General features: G+C 33.9%; 1 protein-coding gene across 3 annotated transcripts; it reads left to right on the top strand.

Annotated features, from left to right (window-relative positions):
• The first annotated feature begins 3,924 nt into the window (after positions 1-3,924).
• LOC123525447 (serine/threonine-protein phosphatase 6 regulatory ankyrin repeat subunit B-like) lies at positions 3,925-18,418 on the top strand. Of its 3 annotated transcripts, none has more exons than XM_045304501.2 (2): positions 3,925-4,195; positions 16,886-18,418. In XM_045304501.2, exons 1-2 carry the CDS (start codon positions 4,169-4,171, stop codon positions 18,005-18,007), a joined length of 1,149 nt encoding a protein of 382 aa, XP_045160436.2. In that variant the 5' UTR covers positions 3,925-4,168; the 3' UTR covers positions 18,008-18,418. The 3 variants fall into 3 exon arrangements, with proteins under 3 accessions (XP_045160436.2, XP_045160434.2, XP_045160435.2); XM_045304499.2 differs by lacking the exon at positions 3,925-4,195 and adding an exon at positions 15,485-16,037; XM_045304500.2 differs by lacking the exon at positions 3,925-4,195 and adding an exon at positions 16,443-16,559.
• The last annotated feature ends 4,842 nt before the right edge of the window (positions 18,419-23,260 follow it).

Below are 23,260 nucleotides of genomic sequence, written 5' to 3' on the forward strand. Positions count from 1 at the left end.
ACACCATTTAAGGAAATACACAAAAAGACATGAATAACGATATACAGAATGAGAAAAACTAAACCAAGGAACACAGGAAAGCATCGGCTTCGGACGGGAACGGAATGTTAAAACCAGTTAATGATGCACAAGCCAACTATCTATGTTTTAAAGTAACTGGACATTTCGCCGGGCAAATCGCTTGCACATGTTATGGCACAAAATAAATGCTCATGTTAATGTATTTAAAATAAAATCCTTACGAACCATATACACTTGTACTTAAATTCTCTTGATGCTCTGCAAAGGCATTGAGTACGTACGTTTTGGTTCTTGAGGTTTGCTTTTTATATAATTATACAGGAGTATGTTTGTATTTTCTATGCCATGCCTTTTTGTTTCCATTGCCTGTGTTAGAGATTCACCTGGCGGGGATTACTTTATTTATGTCTCTGGAACATGGTGGGGGTAAGAGTGAGGTTGGGTGCGTACCATAAAGCGATTTAAGCTCCCCAGTGATGTTTTTGCCACTGACCGTTCCAAGGCGGTGCCCAACTGTGTTCCTTTATTTGTTCATTTTGTCCTCGTGTGTTTGTTTTGTGTGCGAGTGTTTGGAGAGAGTAGGTAAGGGCCCAATGAAACAGAACCGAAGGCAAAAGCTACTCAAACCTTGTGGTCTTTAAGGAGACCGCAAGCATGTCTCGTCAAACATAATTCAGGAGGAAATCTGAGTGTCTTGACTCAAAATAGTCGGGTAATAATCTTTTCATAATATTACATAACACAGACGAAAACTGTCATGACCAATAACCTTATGAAGTGACCAATAACCTTATAAATAAAATCTGTAAACAGATCCTTTGGAACCAAAGAATGCAACCAAGAAGAATAATAGTAGACTCGGTTTGACTGAGTCTGTTCATGAGAGGTAATGAAATGTGCAACACCTCTCCCCTAGCACCGGCTTAAGCGGAACTCTATTACACATATGTTGAATGGACTCCATGATCCCAAACGACCAGAAAATATAAAAAAAACTGAATCCAAGTACGGGGAGACTTTTTACAGCCGTCACAAAGATTGCTGTTTTGATAGTTACAAAATCTATAAGTTCGCAGATAACATCCCCATAGAAGTCAGACAGCAAATATATCCGATATAAAGGTAGGTCTGCACGTTCGGATCAATTTTTTTTTCTACAATGTACAATTTTATTAAACCCGGATTTTTCAAAATCTCAGAATATACTTAGAAAATTCAGCAAATAAAAAAGATAGGATCGTGTGTTTGAATTTTTGCTAGACTGACTGGAAAAACTAGAACCTCACGCAAGTTTTCATAAATGTGCACCGCCGTATGAACACATCTGCGGATGTCTCTAATTGTAGCATGTGTAAATGCTGAGTTCTGCTCAACCCGTGGCTAGAGGGCGTGGACGATAACATGCATTTCAGTACCGTCCATGAATAGGCTCAATCAAACCGAGCCTGTCGTGTTGAGCGACCCGTGGAGTTTCCACTTTTTCTTATTTCATAATGAGAGTCTATGGGAAAATCACAATTTTCATAACATTTTCGCGAATAGAATTTTTTTCTACGATGTAGATTTTAATGAAACTTCTCACAGTTGTAAATAAACATGGCCTATAATATGGTGCAATAAAATGTATAGGTCCGTGTGCTTGTTTTTGAGATACTTGCCCATGATTAAAGTGATCCACACATTTCCAGCTTTTAAGCCATTAGTTTGAATTATTTATCGTGTCACATGTTTTAATATCATATTTTAACTTCAGAAAGTTGCCATCGTAATATATTTACTCACGGGTTGCCATTAATGAATAAAATTATTTTCATTTCCGTACGCTGAATCCAGACTTTACGTTTTCCGGATAAATGACATTACGTCATCACTTCCGGTTTATCAAACGTGCAGAACTACCTTAAAACCTCTACCAATGTTATATATGTTCGAATGCGATGTACAATTAGTTATCCTTTCCTCTGTAATAAAGAGGAATGAAATAAGCTAATACTTATTCACTAACTTTGTTCATAATTTGAATCCTGTTTTTCAAATTAAGTAGCAGTGATTCTGAAACAAACACATATCTCGTATGCCGCAAATACGGTAAGCAATTTTAAGAAATGACATGATTTTAGATACAACAAAACTTTGCGAACGAGTAGCTTTAAAATAAATGTAAATGTAAAATTATAAGATCACCTGATTTTCCGATACAGTCTATCATTTTTATCGAAACAAATGAACAATCTAGAGTATTATAAAAAAAAAAAAAAGAAGATATTTCCGTAAGATCGATTACTTTTAAAGCGGTTTGCTACAATAATAAGTATTGAATTTACGAAATATTGAGATTATTGATTAAAACTATAAATAAAATAAAATTTGATTGATGTGGCAGTAAACGATTTGACAAAATTAAATTCTATCTGATATGCGGTAAATAACAATGACGAAGCAAACGTTTTCACAAAAACAACTCTTGATTCAGAGAATCCATTATAATTGTTACCATTCACTTCCACCATATGACGATCCTAAAGAATATCTAAATTTTAATTTCAAGTTTTATCAAATCGTATGGTAGTATTTTTGTTTCTGTCTTGTCAGCAAAAAGCAAATACTATGACATTCCGTTCAACTTTTTATTCATGCAAGAAATAAAAGGAGCAAGGAAAAAAGAAAACCGGAATATCAGAAATCATATACTTGTATCCTATATAGAACTAATAAGATTTTGGACTTATGATAGAACTATTTTTAGAGTTTAACATTAATAATAACTTAAACGTCAATAAATGTAGAGCAAGACAGAATGTATCCTGATGTAAATGGATTAATTGAAAGACATAACAGCACCTCTTTCAGACTGATAATATGTAGACCTTCACTTACTGTCTAATAATTTAGTGTTATTACGAAAAGGTTTTTGGAGCTGGTCATTATCTAACTACTTTTTTTTAAATGTTACTATGTGTTTCTATGTTCTGAGAGTACAGCACTGAACAGTACCAAATTGTAATAAAATGATAAATTTCTACCTTTTCATCTGATTTAATCAATTACTAGTATTACAGACAAAATTTGTTCATAGAGAGAAGTTATAATATCATTTTCTTTCATCTCGCAAATATTTACGATAAAATGCAATCAATTGAGCGACCTCTTAAATTGTTTAAATGACAATGAAGATGGCTCAACTTTATGATATAAGTATGTGACAGTTTTCAAGGAGGTTTACAGTCATAATAATAATAACAGCAAGACCTTCGATGTTTGTATTCGACTAACATCGAATGTGTTAATGGTCAAGGCAAAATATAGAAAACTCGGTTAAGGAAAAATTTGGTTTTAAGACATCGATTTTTTCATACAAACTTCAAAAAAGAAACAACAACAACGATTAATATGCAACAGGAAAAACAGTGTTCCAAGAACTACTAGTTCTGTATTCAGCTATCTAATTCCTATAGAATTTACATTTACTCTTTACAAGTAACTCCGATCCTGCTTCATATAAAAGTAGAAATTATTATGTAATGCATAAAACTATCAAAAAGGAAAAAACACAACATAATTAAGCATGATAGCTGTTTGTCTTTAAGGCTAGGTAGAATTAATCTTAATCTGTAGTGTAGTGTGATATAGACTGGAGAAACTCGTATTAAATACTGTATATTTAGTATATAAGTTTACAGCATATTGACACAAAATGATTGAAAGCTAACTTTGCGTATCAAGTTACAAAACAATTTATTTATCACGTTTTACTATTGTCAACAATGAAACAACTAAATAAATCAATAACAATACGTTACAATAGCTTGTAACAGAAACCCTGCAATATCCTTTCTTTAATATAGCAATGAAATATAAACTTTATTATTTACATGCCTATGTTAATCTATATCATCATAGATACCCAAACCCCCAAGAGCTTATAAAAGTTTTCAATTCGGATTATACCGCAACGAAAACGGATTTTAAGATTTGATTTAAATCTGTTATTGACTGATTTTATCCAACTATACTAGTCAGAGGCAAAAACATATTTGTTCAATGTATTAATTATTAAATACATTTAGTGATAGCTGATTTTTTCAATGGTACAGTTGCCCTCTGTGCGTACAATAAATGATAAACTTGGCTGACTTACGGAAGTTAGATGAAGAAGAAAATACCCAGAGAACTAGTAAGATGTTTTCAGTATTTATTTTCATGATCGCTTCTGTGTTTAAACCCTTAAGACAATTTTGCATTTTGAATTTCGTTGCCTTTGGTTTTTATTTCTGCGTCATTACTTTCACTTTTCAGTTATATACCTTTTGCGATATACATTAGAAAAACAAACGGTAACATAATATCATTATGCAAAATATGTTAATTGTAATTGAAAAATAATGGTGTGATATTAAAACGCTGCACATAAAAATTTAATGCTACTAAAATTTCTTAATACGCGAATAAAAAATCTAATAAATAAAAAATAAAAAAACTTGTCATAACTTAATAAAGTGATTACATGTTTATCGTAATTATTGTAATGATTTATCATTATTATTATTATTATTATTATTATTATTATTATTATAACAGACCATGCTTTGGCGAATGTTTGCTTTCCCTATAATATTATGAAAGTACCAAGTAAATAATCACAGGAATTAAAAAAAATATCTCATGCATATATGACAATAAAACAAGGACACGGATACAATGGTAATAGACACGTTCCCATTACGCAGCCTCCTAAATCAAAACCTCATAGCAAGATATCTGTATGCAAATGATAAACATATCATAAAAATATAGAAAAGTGAAACAAATTGACAAGGACAAAATAAACGCATTAAAAAACATAATGGGGCACCGCCTAAGAGTCGATTGGAAAAAAATCCCCACTGTGGAGCTTAAACCGGGTACCAGCGCTCAAACCCTTGCTCCTTATCCCCGCCATGCTCAAAAGTTGCAGGACGGTGCCTGGTAAGTAAATGCTTAATATTCAATTTTGCAATGACGTGATATGCTTATAAATACATTAAGTCCATATTACAGTGAGTTTTTTTACGTTATCACTGGATTTTATATTTAACTGAGACACGTTGGTTTTACGAGATTTACAATTTTGATTGCCACTAACATCATTTCACTGTCATCAAAATGTGCAGTTTAAACGGTCTATTCTAACTTGTCAATAAACACATACAATACGTTCGTTTGTTTTACCATCAGTACTAAAAGATCTATATGGCATTATATTTTATTACAATGATAAAATTGCATCTATTTGTAGGCAGAATATTAATATTGCTTTGATCAAATATTGTCTGTCAGTGTAACCTAACAAAATTGAAATCATATATTAAATATCATGTTTATTCTGATTTAGGTTTGTTAAAGAGAAATCAATTAAAGTACTTAAATTACAACAATTCCCCTAACACTATAAATGAAATACATATTTTTCAATATAGTTGATATTTTTGATAAGATATTGATTAACTTATGGTTGTATTGTAAATAGACTGACATTTGTTTGTAAAACTCTATCTATCTATTTACTAGTTCCAGTACATCTCCTTAATCAGATTATGAGGAACACCTACAGTAAATCTATTCTTTAATCTAACTACGAGGAACAACCAAACCTATTATTTTACCAAAATAAAAGGAACATTTTCAGGCAAACCATTCTTTTACCAAAATAAAAGGAGCATTTTCAGGCAGACCATTCCTTTACTAAAATAAAGGGAAACCATTATTTTACCAAAATAAAAGAACATTTTTAGACAAACTATTCTTTTACCTTTTCAGGCAGACCATTCCTTTACTAAAATAAAGGGAAATCATTATTTTACCAAAATAAAAGAACATTTTTAGACAAACTATTCTTTTACCTTTTCAGACAGACCATTCCTTTACTAAAATAAAGGGAAACCATTATTTTACCAAAATAAAAGAACATTTTTAGACAAACTATTCTATTACCTTTTCAGGCAGACCATTCCTTTACTAAAATAAAGGGAAATCATTCTTATACCAAAATAAAAGAACATTTTCAGACAAACTATTCTTTTACAAAAATATAAGGAACATTTTCAGGCAAACCTTTCCAGCAAGGAGCAAGAACGTGTTTTTCGGCGACGCCGTCTAAATTCGTTTTCCTTACCTATGCCACGTGACTTCAGTTTGCAAATCAAACTACTTGATAACGCATTATAGATAATTTATCAAAATGGAAGATTTATGCAACACTCTGCCTGATTGGACGAGAGTGTCAATTTCTTTCACTCTGTTGATTGTGCTACGATGAGTGAAATGTAGACAAAGCGTTTATCCTAAACGACGCTGTTCACAGTTTTAAAGCTAACTTTGGCTCAGTATATTTAGCAAGAATATTGATATATCTCAAAATGATAAGTAAGTTTAATAAATGTGATAAAAACCTGTTCAAATACCAACATATATCAAATTAAAGAAAGAACTGAATACGGTCTGCGTATCACATGAATAAGGGTGTGATAAGAGTCTTTTATGTAGAGAAGTGCTTTTTAAAAGAGTTTCCTTGTTACAATTGTCGTCTGTATATGAAAAGGTTTCTTGCTTTTGTGACTTATTCAGATTGCATATTAAAATGAGTATTTGTTTGCTTTGATATATTTGTTATAAATTATTTAACTGATTTATTATATATGAGTATTTTTCTTTAGTATGGTATGCAAATATTGAAATCAGTTGAAATCTGTTTCATTATATAGTTTCAGTTTCAGTTTTATTTTATTTATTCCATAAGGCTATTAGCCCATCATGGCATAACAAGCATACATACAGATATGACGAACAGTGAAAACATATATATAATTACATACACTTCAATGTGGAGAAGGTCTGACAAATATTTTTTGCATCCTTTTCATTTAACATAAATGATTTAGATTAAGTTAATACAATATTTCTTTTAATGTATCAACTACACTTGTATATAAAATAATGATATAGTAGACATATTCATTCTGATAAAATTTCAGGAATTATACAATCTATAAATTCTGCATTTCTTAGTGAGAATTGACAGTTATGCAGTTGCATAACATTTATATTGTCAAACGATAAACACATTAATATACATATGCACACACAAAAATACTAACTGCGGCTAAGCGACCGATCTTACCGAAACGAAAAGTAAGAAAGGCTACTTATTTTAACATCAATATACTATATCCACAAATTTATCAATCTTACAAAAACATACATGCAAGACAGATACCATGGATAAATTTCTTCAAAACACATAAAGTAAAGATAATGAAGTAGCCTCAGAATTATTGGCTTAAAGATGGTTATTTTCTTTTATACAAAAACGTGATTGTAGTGAAATCTTATTCATGTATATATGCTATATAATGACTGAATCTCATTACACTGAAATGAAGATACGCTGCATACAGTTTATCTATGTGATATGACTACATAGATATGACTACGGTCAGATTTTGTTTATGAAACAGAAATATTGAGATAATTACAATTGTATGTTTTGCTTGACCTTCACTTTTTTTTTTATAGGTGTAACGTCATTGTCCAAAGATTCATGAATAGCGAATATGCAATTTTTAAAAGCGGGATCAGTTGGCCTATTTTAGAAATAAATAAAAATAATAAATAAAAAAATCCTTTAATTGATTTTTTCTCATGTATTCTAATCAAACTTGATTTGTAGCATCTTTATTAGGCCCGCAACCAACTTTGTTCAGCTGGGACATTTGGCCCCTTTAAGGGGCTGCTAGAGCTAAAACTAGAAATGCCTTTATACAGCGTCTCATGATCAGCTTGGTGGATCTTTGTCATACTTGGTCTGGAGCATCATTATAAGGTCCTCTTCCAAATTTTATTTAGGAACTTGGGCCCTATTAGGGACCATTATAGCTAAAAGTAGATATACCTTTCTTCGCATTAACCACTAAAATGTAATGGATTTTTATCAAACTCGATGTGTAACAATATCGTAAGGTCTCCTGCTATTTTGTTACAAATGGGGATAGGGCCCAATTTAGCTAAAAATATAAACACGTTTAATGACCTCTTCTCATGAACCACTTCATGAATCTTCATCAAACTACTGCTGTAAGTATTCGTCTAAGGATAAACGAAACAGAATTGCAACCCTACGAAACCTTTGCGAAAAATTAAAAGAGAACCATTTAAATTCATAAACTTCTTTCCTTATTACAATCGCCGACCATCATTTTTAAAGATATTTCTTGTTATACATGAGTCGGGTCATGACAAGTGAATCATTTACCTATTTTAGTTCTTTCACTACTTATAAATAACCTTTATCTATTATATAATTTTGTTTTGACCATTATTATCATTACGTCATTTGTTTATGTTCCAAATACAACAATTCACAGTGCAATAAATATGTGAAATTTAATTACATTTTAACAGAAGTTATGATTTTAACAACTGTCAATAAATGTTTATCATTTATATTAGCCACGGAAATTATCTTAGTATGAACTCCAGTGACATGATCGGTTTCGACTAATCAAATTTCTTTAACAAATTGGAATGTGTTGTTTACCGTTGATATTCCTTTTTTCATTGTCGCTGTCTTCATTAATTACCTGTGTAGTATATACCTATAAACGGTTGTTCTAAGAATGCGGTTTTGGTGCGCACCATTAACCGGTTTCAACTCTCCAGTAACGTTTTAGCCAGTTGACAGTTCCAAGGCGGTGCTATTTCGTTGCTTTGTCGTTGGTGTCTGACTGTTTTACTGTGTTCATGTATTTTTGTGTAAATGTCAAACATTTACAAGTCTTATATATCAATATATTACAAATAAACTTCTTCAGCAGGGCTACCGTTATTACAAATTGCGTAAATATTTTGCTAAATTATCATAATTCTGATTTGGTTTTAAATTAAAGACACTTCTCTGAGAAGGTATTTCAAACCCCGATTTTTAAGGGGATGTGGTTTACAAACTTTGAAAGATTTTGGGTCAATTTTCCAACTGTATTCTGTATTTGGTAAAAATATAGAACGTTTTATTAAAAGAGGTTACGACCCAACTGTTTTGAAACACACCGCATGTTGAGTGTTCAACCCTTTACAGTTGTAGACCGCTTCTTCTTTGAATGTGTCTGACGGAAGAGGGGGGGGGGGGGGGACTCTGTGATAAGCAGTTTTTAAATCCCACCTAGACTGAACTGTTTTGAATCCTGTCTTCTGGTCTGTTTCGTCTCTTGATACTGTCTTCAGCAACGGCATTGAGTACATTTTTGGTTCTTAAGGTTTGCTTTTTATATAATTAGGTGCGCACCATAAACCGGTTTAAGCTCCCCAGTGGTGTTTTGCCGGCGGTGCCCCACTGTGTTGTATGTGAGTGTGTGTGTTAGAAGTGTGCACATCTGTGTGCTGTGGGTTTCGTTTTGGGGAGGCTGCGTTTTTGGATCGTGGCATTCCCTGTTTGATATTTGTCCTTGTGTTTTTTTTACATACACCGGTGTCGTGTTTCGTTTTACGGAGTCTGCGTTCTTAGAAAACAGCTTTTCCTATAGAATCCTCGTCAAATGTTTCGTTCTTGTAATTGTTTTCCTCGTTTGTATAATACATATGCCTATATAATTACCTTTTGAAGTTGTTGTCATTTTACAAGATATAAGATAATATCAAATCATATATACAAATAAATGTCCACAATAGCTTACTTTTATTTATTTTCTTGTCGCTGTCCTCGTGTTTAATATATGCCTTTGCAAGTATGCTTCGTTTCAGCGGTTCTTTCTAAATGTTGACCTCAATATTTTATTATTATTTATATTCCTTTTAATGTATGATTTTGTTTTCTATCTTTTCATTGTTATCATCGGTATGATATATACCAATTTAAGAATGTTTTATATTAGTTTTTCCTATAGCTCCATTCAGTACAGTTGTCAGTTTTTTACTAAATATATATGCCATGGAAGATTTTTTCAGGCAGTCCTGTCATATCGTTGTCCTTGTTTTTAAAAAATGTACACTATTTCAGCTGTGATCGCTATTGTGTTATACAAGATTTTCTAGATTTGAATAACATCTAATGATGACATACTTTTGGGAAAATGGGCATAGCTCATACATTTTTACTCTCCATGTGTTAGAAAATTACATTATTTTGTGAAAATTGGAGCTATTGTTTTATATACTATATGAATATTACAAATATTCTATATCTTGAAACTAGTCAATAAAACGTATAATTTGAATAATATGTCATGATCTAATTTATCAGATTTTAATTCTGGTCCGGTTAAATGTAGTAAAACTGGGTCTTCATGGTGACAAATTGCATATGTATACCATAGTATATGCCTATCAAAATGTTTTCTTCTGATTGTTATATCTTGTAGTTGTACATCTTTGTATGATATATTCTTGTTTTGTAACAGCTGTTCTTCCTTGCCGTTGTTCCCTCTCACGTAATATATGACTGTGTAACTAGGAACAGGTTAGTTGATTGTTTCGTATTCTCTATTCCCAATTCGCGGAAAATATATTGTCATGTACGCCAGGAATACCTACTAGTGAGATATTCATATAGGACCGTTTAAAATCGTTAATGTGAATATTTGAAATAATACTTTTAATAACAAGGTAAACTTAACCCTGTTAATATGTATAATTTCTTAAAACAGAGTAAATATCACGTTTTTCTATTTACGAAACATTTGATACGATATATGAGGTCAAGAATGACGACAATCTCTTCTCTATTGACGGTCAGTCAATAAATTAAAACAATAGACATGGATAATGCCTCAAGGCGCAGATGGGTTGATAATGTTGACGTTGCACGTTCTGAAGTTTGATTTGAACGTTTTAACAAACAAAAAAAGACGTCATTCTGGTAAAATATTTCGAAGTGTTGGTGATTTCAGGCTCGTTTTCAAGCCGGAACGAAATTTAAGGAGATATTCTTGGTTTACATCAATAACCATGAGGTTAAGGTCGCTGACTTCGCATCGCTCGACTCTCAACGTTATAGGTTCAAAATCGCGCTTTGTATGTAGGATTCTTTCATTTAATGCAGCCATAAAGCTTGCCAAGAGTCGATTTTTTTGTGATTCTACTTAGGTGCACGCACGTGCATGAAATAATGCACGGGAGGTCACCTGGGGTTTTCCTCCAGCATGAAAAACTGGAAAATCGCCATGTATGACCAATGATTGTATCGTTGTGACGTTAAGCCAAAATTAATCCTAAAAAATTCAATAGGCGTTAAATAATACACTAGAAATCATGTTGGTAAATATTTGACATGGAACTCCTTACTTTCATGACTTTGTCATTTTGTAACTTTAATATTTGTAGTGTGTGTCTTGTAAAGAACACACTTATGCGAAAGGATGAAAGTTTTGTCAAGTAATCGTTTACATACAACTCAAAATTTCTGAAAATTTGAATAAAACCAATGCCCAAAGTAAAAGTTTTCATAAAACCATATTCATCCTCCTCTATTCCTCCCTTGTCATATGATGATAAAATTATTGAAGATATGCCTGGTAAAGCCAACTTGTTCAATGACTTTTTTGTTGGTCAAACACGTATAGATGAGAACTCAGCACCCCCGCTGCCACACCCACAAGCTGTTGATCACGACCTCCTTGTTAGTATTACTATTTCCCCAGATGAAGTAATATCTGTTTTACAATCTCTTCAACTAGGTAAAGCTGCAGGCCCTGATAGTATAAATAATCGTATCCTTCGTGAGCTTTCTCTAGAACTATCCGGCCCCTTGTGTGACCTCTTTAATTACTCATTGCGTATTTCTACAGTTCCAAACAGTTGGAAAAACGCTAATGTTACACCTATTTTTAAGTCTGGAGACCCCTCTCTTGTAAATAACTACCGTCCTATTTCTCTCATAAGTACTGTCAATAAAGTGTTTGAAAAAATCGTGTTCAAACATACTTTCAATTTTCTTCATGAACATAACATCCTCTCTCCCCTGCAGTCTGGTTTTGTTCCGGGTGACTGTACAGTAAACCAACTTACATATATCCACAATTTATTTTCACAAGCAATTGATTCTGGTAAAGAGATAAGGGCTATATTTTGTGACATAAGTAAGGCATTCGACCGTGTTTGGCACAAGGGTCTCATTTATAAACTTAAGTCTATTAGAATCTCTGGGTCCTTATTATCCTGGTATTCCTCATATCTGCATAATAGGAAACAAAGTGTTATACTTCCTGGCTGTAAATCATCTCAAAAAGTAATCACTGCAGGGGTTCCCTAAGGATCAATCCTTGGCCTCCTTTTATTTTTAATCTACATCAATGACATAGTCCTAGATATTCAAGCTCATATAAGGTTATTTGCAGATGATACGAGCCTTTCAATTGTAGTTGAAAATCCAAATACTGCTTCTGCTATCTTAAATTCAGATCTTAATAAAATTTCAAACTGGGCATCAAGGTGGCTAGTGAACTTTAACCCTTCTAAAACTGAGTCGTTATTGATATCCCGCAAACAAAATAGAGTCTATCATCCTCCACTATCAATGCAGGGTCAGCAAATAAACGAAGTCCATAATCATAAACATTTAGGTATTTTTCTATCAAATGATCTTAGGTGGACTACACAAATTGAGTACATAACAAAGAAAGCCTGGCTGCGAATAAATGTCATGAAAAAGTTAAAATTTCAGCTAGACAGAAATTCTCTTGAGGTAATCTACAAATCATTCATTAGACCTATTCTTGAATATGGTGACGTACTTTTTGACAATTGCACTCAAAATGAAAAACAGGAACTTGAAAAAATTCAGCATGAAGCAGCAAGAATAGTAACTGGAACTACGAAACTCGTTTCTATTGACAAACTTTTATCTGAAGTTGGCTGGGAAACCCTTGCAAACAGAAGGAAAAAACATAAGTTAGTGCTGTTTTATAAAATGAAAAATAACCTCACACCGTCCTATCTTTCAGACCTTGTTCTATCTAATGTAGGAAGAGACCACAGATACCCTCTTAGAAATGCTGAAAATATTCAGACTATATTCACACATACTGCATTTTATTACAATTCCTTCCTTCCATCAGTCATACGGGACTTCAACGCTCTTCCAGACGAAATACGTAATGCTTGTTCTCTAGCATCCTTTAAGCGTATGTTAAATAATGACATTCCTACTGTTCCAAAGTACTTTCTGACAGGAGTAAGAAAATCTCAGATACTTCATACAAGGCTACGTACGCAATGCAGCTCTCTATCTTCTGAGCTCTATGCTAAAAACATTATTGAGTCTCCAAATTGTGACTGCGGGGATGTAGAAACGCCTTATCACTATTTTTTCATATGCCCGAGGTATTCTCACTTAAGAATTCAATTGTTCAATATCGTATCCCAGTTTTGTACTCCAACATTAAATGTTATCTTACAAGGTAGTCCTGCCCTATCAGATGATTCCAACATAGAAATATTTACTGCTGTTCAGTGTTACATTGTTAAATCCAAACGATTTTGATCTACAAGAAGTAAACTTATCAGAAATAGCTTACATGAAAAATAGTATATCAAACCCTTTTAACTGTGTTAAGTGATAGTAACTCCATCATGTAATTGCCTCTAGTTTTGTTGTCAATTTCTTACTATTTCTGTTCCTTTTTCTTTTTTTTATACCAGTATCTCCTACTACGGATAACTTTAGAAATAGTTACTTTAGACCTGTGTAATATTCTTTAGTAAACGTTTGTAATTTTTTCCATGCATTTGAAGGTTTCTACTGCCATGAACTATATATGCACATTGTTGTAAAAGGGAGAGGACAACCTTAAGCTTATAAAGCTTCCTGTCCAATCCTTTATTGTATATTTGTAATCATGTTGTAAAAATATTGCAAAATAAAATATGTTTAAACCAAAGTAAAAGTTACTTAGAATTATGAAAGTGTTGCGTTTTAAAGTGGTTCAAATGTATAAAATAAATCCCAAGAAAAGGCTAATGATGGCATGAACCGTAATGCTTTCAATGTCGGTGCTAGACGTTTATACTTCATAGACTTTTTTAAAAAGGACTGCATTTTTGGTATAGAACACCATTTTGCTAGTGTTTTTGGAGAACCTCATCTGCACCGTTAGAACTACTTACCGATCTAAGTGGTATAACTGTAGTATTGATGTTGAAATATTTGTTCAATTTTGAATGAATCGCGTATATCATTTTATAACTATATATATATATATATATATAGAAAAAATAAACAACATTACATGAGTAACATTATATTTGCCTACCGGTTTCGTTTATACTCATCAGGGCAAATAAAACAATATGGCCATATTGTTTTATTTGCCCTGATGAGTATAAACGAAACCGGTAGGCAAATATAATGTTACTCATGTAATGTTGTTTATTTTTTCTTTATAATATACTTGATCCGGTACAAACTTTTACATTTTTTATATATATATATATATATATATATATATATATATATATATATATATATATATATATATATATATATATATATATATATATGAACGATGTTCAGAAACAATACTCAGTGAGCAATGTTCAGTGAACACTACTCAGCGACTAGTGTTCATAATGCTATGACCACTTCTCAGTGACTAGCATTTACTTTGTCGTGAACACTACATAATGAACAAAGTTCAGTGAACATATTTCAGTAGTAAATGTCCAGTCAGTAATATTCAGGGCTGTAAAAACTTTACACTAATCATTATAGTTGCCAACCCAACGCACTTTGAGGCCTGCCACCTGAACATAGCAAACCATACAGAAAGGAACTTGAATAGATAAAACAAAAAGAGTGACCATGCGACCACGGTCCTTTGGACCTCGGGCTATAGCTTTGACTATTCACCTTCAAGCAATTCACTAAGTATTTGTTAGTAATCTCCTATTTCAGTAAAAAGTATGTTTCTTAAAATATAACGTCTATACAGAGGTTGACTGAAAACCAGCATTTGACTTAGAAACTGCCATTCACTGATAAAGAGCGTCTATAGGCCAAGTTAGTTTTATGTTTTCTTTGTCTCCATACACATGTATACTGAACACTAAATCCTTTAATCTCCCTTTTCATGGATTATTGGATTAAAGTCCACGTAATGAAAAACTTGCGGAGTGGGTAAAAGATAAAATAGTTAATCATCGGCAAAAACACATATACACTCAACTTACTGCATTAATTTCATGGACTTTTATTAAGACAAGAAGTAACTATTCAATGAAATTGCAACCTTGAAAACTATTTAATAAATCAAAGGAAAGATTGAGGCATGACTGGCTCCGCATGGATTTCACGAGAAAATAATCCGATGTCGGATTTAAAGTCAAGAACGCGGGGAACGTTCGATGAAGTCAAAAGGTTGTTTCTACAGTTTACGTAAATAAACTTCTTAAAATCAATTAGTACATGTCTGATTTTTTTCTCCAGATCATTATATTGAAACATAGCGTCTACGCTGAAACACGTCAACAAGAGTTTTAACGGAGTATTTGTTTTATTTTAAAGTTAATTAAACGCACACAACTTTGACTTGAAATTAAAAGGATTTACAACTTGGCAGCGTTTTAAGGTCGTTAGGATAGATAACACAATTTTGGTTAAATAGTATATCAATTGTTACGAAAATCAATAGCTATTGTATTAACAGTTGAACAGATTGAATGAACTTTATACAATTAATTACAATTTAATATAAACGAGTAACCGTTAAGCAGTTAAATAGCCTGCTTAAATACTTGTAACCATTAATGTAATATTATACGGTTCATAGTGATATTAATCGTTTAGAATCATTTTAAGATCTATAAAAAGATACAAATACAAATACGGACAATTGCTTAAGCGAAATTCTGCTAAAGGATATTTATTTTCCAAAATAAAAATGACTGAGTTTGCTGGGGGATTTGTGAAAACCATACGAATGCAACGGAATTACGATGACCAGGAGATCATTAAAATGTCAAAATCAAGCACTCCAAAGGTGCCTGAAAGGCCGGTAAGACTTTACTTTGTTAAGTATCAACTGAGGTAGTAGAGCTGTTCCGACAATCGGCAATGTCCGTGAGATTACGCACTCTGCATTCTTGCTCATACGAGTATGTGTATTTGAAATACCAGAATCGCACATCGGTGGACAATGCGGGTCCACTACCTTAATTCTGATGAAAAGAGAATGAACCGCTTTCAGAAAGAATTAAATGATATTGTTCTAGCCGCCATGACATGTAATTGTTTGTTTTCATAAAACAGACTAAAAGCGATCGTTTTTTTTTCCATAATATAACTTCCAGTATCAGTTTCAGCTTCTATTGTAAACAATATTCAATTGACTTTCATTGATTTTGATCTATATAAACAATACCCACGCACTTTTATCAATGTTCAATTAGAGCCCAGGTTCTGATTCTGTATTTGGTCATTTGTCGGCCTAGTATTAGGTGGATCTACGTTTAACAACAATAATATCAAACAAATGCTAAAATATAAACGCTTCATGGATATAAAACGTGGGTACAAGGTAACTTTCATATTTTCTACTTTACATTTTAACACAAAAAATTGTGCTGCAAGTTATCTAATGCTAAATTATGACGAGTATCAAGACGAATCTGAATTAACAATGAACTAAACAAACCAACAAAAATAATGACATTTGCAAAACAAATAGTAACGTATAAATACTTTTACTGTCATTGCTATATTAGCGGTCAATACCGACAAATCTTAATTTCAACACTATCATTACATCGCCGATGTAGGTAGAATGTGATTGTCATATCGAAATCAACAGCTCAAGACTTAAATCAAGCCTTTAATTCTTAACAATCTTACTTCTACTTTCAGATGTCTCACACAATACTGCCAGTTTCACCACCGCCTATTGCGAGACGTTTGGTGAAAACTGCGTTACACCAAGCGGTACTTGATGGCCGCGTGCACCAAGTTCGTCTGCTTGTGGAGAAGCATGGCGTAGGTGTTGACGTCAAAGATGTGTACGGACGCACACCCCTTATGTTAACGTCAATGGTTGACGAGGAAGCGGGAGCAAGAATGGCGAAGATTCTTGTTTCTGCCGGTTCGGACATGAGTCTGAGAGACAACATGGGACGAACAGCTCTAAGCTTGGTCTGTTTAAATGGTAGAGAGAAAATCGTCGAAGAAATATTGAGAAAAGATATTTTGAACATAAATGAACCCGACAATGATGGAAATACACCTTTGCACCACGCAGCGACGAGCGGAAACCCAAAAATTGTTAAATATCTCGCAGAACTTTTTGTAAAATTTGGATTAGACATTGACACTCGTAACAAACTTGGCTATACTGCATTACTGCTAGCGTGTAGAAATGGGCATTTCGTTTCGGCTCATTATTTGTTGTCTGAAGGACAAGCTTCACCTGCTTTGAGGGACGGTGAAACATATTTGAACGCGACTGAATGGACTCAAAAGAGCGCAAGACATGCTGCTCTTCCAGCGAGGAGGCTGGCATCGCCACCTAGTGCACCTGCATTTTCAAGGGAGTCGACGATGTACCAAAAGCCTATCACTCATGCATGTAAACATACAAGAGCACAAGCAATGTTGCCGCAGTGGACTAGAAGTAGTGACGATATCGAATTATCACGTAACGAGACGTTTTTCAATGGTAAAGATGCCAGACAACTAGTGCTAAATGAAATCAGCTTCGCAGAAACGCACGGATGGTCCGTTAAAAAGAACAAACCAAATAAAATTGTTCATCCACCAACGGCCAAACTGATGGCATTGTCAAGAAGACGCACAAAGTCTGCTGTCCCACCAGATATGACTACGATTTTCCGCATGTACTCTGACCAATATCAGCCAGATTGGAGGAAGGAAAGGACCACGATAACGTTACATGCGTCGCAAGACAAAGCTATACCTTCTATTATAAGAACCGCGAATTATACCCCACAGCGATCTGTTGAAGTATCGAGCTAAGTCATGAGGGTGTGAAGTGGTTAAGATTTTATACAGTTTCTGTGTTTCAATAGAGTTAAGAAATATTTTTTTCACTCTTTGGAACGAGCAATACAGCCCGAAGCACGAAGATCCTTGCATTTTCTTTTTTCGGGAAAATGTGCAGAGGAGCAATTTCATTTTTGCGAGGAGATAATGCGGAGATACGTTTTGTACTTAACACAGATACTAAAATTAATGATTTGAAAGAATACTGCTCGTGCTTACCGTAAATGGTTATCATTTCCAAGGGTGTTTGTTATGGTAATAACAAGTAAAAACAATGGTTTATTTTTATGACAAGTTTCAGTCAAGAATTTGATACAATGGGATAATCATTTTCTATCGTGTATGTAAAGATATGAATCAAAAATGGTGTATTTGTGGCCATAATGTGTTTCCTGTTTTTTCTTTTGCTGTTTGAGAACTTATACGTGTATAGGCATTCCATGCATATGATGTTGCCCAAAAGTTTTTTTGAAAACCGTGGTATATAACTGCACACCCTTTGGCCTAACTGGCGTGAGCAACAATGAATTGGAGCACTGGCGAACAGTTATACCTAAATAAGCAATTAATTGTTACTATAATCTAGATCGTACTCGCACTATCTGATAATATAAACTAAGGAAGCTCACAGTGTGAGAAACAGTTAGATCGGGGATCAATCTAGGACTTCTGTGTACACGTTTTCTGAACAAATTGCGTATAAAGTCCAAACCACAAAATACCGTTTACTTAATCTCATTCAGTACGACATAATAAACTGATAAGGGGTGCCATTAGCCTTACAACGCAATGTAGTCTTGGCCCATGATAGGTTCCTTTCAGTGTCAGAAAAGTGTGCAAACGGACAGATGAACCACCCGAACTCTTTCACAATTTCTCCTCACATTGTGCCTGAAAAACACGCGACATTTTCATTCCACCTTAAACAACAGGTTACAAATGTATTAATCCTCATGTTAAGTTAGTCTCACCATGTGGATCGACTCTCAGAAACCGCCACTTGGGTGAACTCAATATTACCGTAACTGTGTGTGACCTGACAACATTTCTGTTGTTATTGCTAGGACAAACTGTCTTTGATTAATTATCTTATACTGAAGAAGACAGTCCGCAAGCACAGACCGTAGAACTTCCTTCACAATCGACCTAAAAATAAATTATGTATAAACTTAGCACAGACCGACTGAAAACAAACACGAACACACCCGCAGGTAATGTGTTTTAATAATTCACAATGGTAACGTTTTCTTGAGACACTGTAAATGTTTATCTATACGAAATGTACCGAACATGACAAGAAATTAATTTCCTGCGAGTCGTCTGCTTCAACAATTGCCCTGCAGAAGTTTAAGTTAATTTACAGGGAAGACACATCGGGCAAGGCCTCTAATAGCGCGTTTTTCTCGAAAACTAACATTTGAACAAGTACTGCTCGAAAACTAACATTGAGCAATACTAGTATCTGGCAATCAGTGTGCAGACGACTGACACACTTGCTTCTGATCTCATATATTTGTAATATAATATTTCTTGAAACCAAAGGTGCATTCTTTATCAATATTACTGGCAATTTTAATCAGTAATTAATTACTGGCAATTCTGGTAATTCTTAATCAATGACTGACAATTCTTTATCAATAACTGGCAATTCTGATAATTCTTTATCAATAACTGACAGTTCTTTACCAATTATTGGCAAGTCTAATAATTCTTTAATCAATAATTGGCAATTCTTTATCAATAACTGGCAATTCTGATAATTCTTTATCAATAACTGGCATTTTTGACGGCTGGCGCAGTATACATAATACCTTTTAAAAACAGTTACTTGAGATTTTTTTATCAAAGTGGAAAAACTTAATGTTTTGTCAACAACCAGTTAAGTTAACTTTTAATTTTTATTTGCTTTATGTAACATTTCAAACTTGATACGGGCATGTTACATACATTCATCCTAACAATCAAGACTTTGAATGGTATCATGTTGGCCCTTTTTCTTAAGTCTAAGCGTTAAACCAGCCAATCAGAAATAGTTTAATAGTGTCCGTTCACAATGAAAAGGGAAAAAAAAGACAATATTTACCACCCACTGAACTCTCCAAAAAGTAAAAGAGAAAATTAGAGTATTGCATTTCTGCAGTCTTAAATTATCATTTTCTTGTGACATGCATCAGAATGCTTGCACAATGAGATTAGACAAGCACCTGTCCTGTTATTCGGATAACGCTCATTTCATTAACCATTTAAGTGTTAACGTGTTCACAATGCAAAGACGTTATTTGTCAACAATTATTAGGATAATTTTGTTTGTCACCAAAATCGAGCATAAAATGTACATTACATTGTGATTTTTTTTTCTTTTTTATTGCACACACATAATATTTTAAGCCCCTCCAATAATGACAAGATGGTATTTCAAAACTAACCATTTACAAACAAAATAAAGCTTAAACAATCTGAACCGAAATGTTGCATATAGGTTTCTATTTCCGACTTGCTTTAGGTTGTCTTCCAGTTGACTAACCTGGAAAATCAACATTCCAGCATCTATTGTACGTAACTAAATAAGCGCCAACCACATTCAATATTCCCGACAATGCAATTTGTGATGTATTATTTCGCCGCCAACCTTCGCAACTGCAACATTTTGATCATGGTTTGGACCAATGAATATATTTAAAGGATTAGGAATAAAACATTTAATAAATCACTGGAAACGATTTCCCTGGTGGGATTATGAACATGCGCCTTGGGGATTCCATCAAATTGGCGATGAAGTCTTTTGACGAACAGATATCGAATAAAACTTCCCATCATCAATAAACTAGTTATTTCGCTTTAACCAAATGATTTAACTAGCCATATAAACCGCCTCTTGGCGAACCGTATTGACGACAATATTTATCAAATCTGAATTTCCTTTACAATGCAGACGACATCGAACGCGCGCGGAGACCATTATCTTACGCGACCCAAGCGACCCGCAACTATTGGAAGACAAGAGTAAAGAAGGGGACAAATGAAATATTGGTGGCGTGTTAATTAAATGAGAATATGCAGATGTTTAGGAGCAGCTAAACATGGTAATGAAACCTAATGAGCACCAGGAGATGAATTCAGCCAAAAAGACAGAAATTGACGGAACACTGTCATAACCCTAGACATATTTAATTTTCATGGGACAATGTAAATAGAAAAGAATACATCAGAGGAATGTAAAGAGTCAAGCGTTCTGGTGAAATGGCCCGTTGTTAATCTAGTACTTAATCAACGGTGTGCCGTTTTACATACATTTTGATTCCCTTGAAAAGCTGTTTTGCGGAAAAGTGTCTAACATTTTGCGACATTGTCTCCCAAGGGAGATCGCCCTAAACGATGAATATTTCGCATCATTTCTACCGATGAATTGGAGAAAATAATCAACGGTGAGAAATAGGTACATATAATAAATTCTAGTGTATGATTAATGTCTTTGGGAGTATCAAACTCAGACTATAACACAAGGGTAATAAATACGAACTTAACTGTACAAATCAAGATTGCCAATTGCTTTATATTTGTTAAATGCCAGTTTTTGTTCCATCTTCATACATATTCATAAAGAACGCTAGATTAACGTTGGACACTTTGATGTAGACAAATGTCTGCCGAATGTCTAAAAAGGAACAATGAGTGTATGATTCAAAGTATACTCATAAAAATGAGTATTTCTTGGAAAAGTAAGTGGTGTTGTAAAAAACTTGTTACTACAACATACTATAGAGGTAGTCGCTGGAATATATGAGATGTAACGTCTGACCAAAAGATCTTTCGCATGAGAAAGAGAGAGAAAGAGAAATTCGTGGTTGCTAAGTTACAAAACATCTATGAAATATACGGTCAGAGACCATTGATTTTACTTTCAAATCGGAAGGGGTAGGTTGTGAAGTACTTGCAGACACACATCATGCACGCGAAATGGTAAAGGTGGATATGGGGCCAAAAACATTTTCCAGTGGTTGAGTTTTCCCTAAGTATGTGGAGTTTTGTGCTATAAAAATTCTACGAACGAATATGTGTTTGATATCTCTGTATCCGCCTGACAGGTGCCCGTGAGGTAGATTACTAACATAAAGATCGTGCGCAATGATTAACAGGAGGCAGACGGGTTGCTTTTTTATAGTGCCTTATCTCTTTGAATTGTTGCGGTGGTCAGCCGAACTAGATATGCATGATCGTCTGGTATTTTCATTTTTATTTATCAACTGAAGTATAATTATATACAAATTCATAAATGCCCAGTTAAAAAAATGTATGGAGTGTGTAAAGACATTTTTACCATTTGTCTTATCCCTTTTGGCAATAAGTTCATGTAGGTATGGAGTCGTCTGTAAAACATGCAGAGACAAACAGTTATGAAAATCTTTATAATCAAGTTACTTTTGCATTGTTTTCTGCACCTCCATGCCAATGCATCCATCAACTGTCAAAATATAAACATTGCCATTTTATGACCCGCCCGCTTAGCTCAGTAGGTAAGAGCGTTGGTCTACGGATCGCGGGATCGTGAGTTCGATCCTCGGGCGGGGCGTATGTTCTCCGTGTCTAGTTGATAAACGGCATTGTGTCTGAAATCATTAGTCCCCCACCTCTGATTCATGTGGGGAAGTTGGCAGTTACTTGCGGAGAACAGGTTTGTACTGGTACAGAATCCAGGAACACTGGTAAGGTTAACTGCCCGCCGTTACATGACTGAAATACTGTTGAAAAACGGTGTTAAACCCAAAACAAAACAAAAACTTGCCATTTTATATCTTAAACAACTTTGCTAACTAATTTGATAAAAACGCAGGTGAAGGTTTTTGACTCAATTTCTGCCATTTTCATGATTAGGATTGCACCCGCATTTCGCCCGCTTGAAGTAGGCTAACTTTGCAACCACTTCATGCCGTGCCCCTTTGCGCACGTTAAGGAACGCAAAGGTAATATAGTAGTGTATTTTAACAAACCCAGTCTGGCTTTAGGAATTGAAAAAAAAAGGTAAACTTCAACATTTTCCTGTTGTAATGACAATCGGTAATACTGCAAATTCGGTAATACTGCAAATGGTATACCGTTTTCTCCGTATGCGATATTCATTCTCCGATTGTTGTCAAAAGCAAATCTCGTATAAACTATATTTATGACCAAAAATGCCGAAGTATCAGACGAGAAACAAATCGCACGTCATTACGGTGCCAATATATG

Source organism: Mercenaria mercenaria, chromosome 3 (genome assembly GCF_021730395.1).
Source record: "Mercenaria mercenaria strain notata chromosome 3, MADL_Memer_1, whole genome shotgun sequence".
Classification (NCBI taxonomy): Eukaryota; Metazoa; Mollusca; class Bivalvia; order Venerida; family Veneridae; genus Mercenaria; species Mercenaria mercenaria.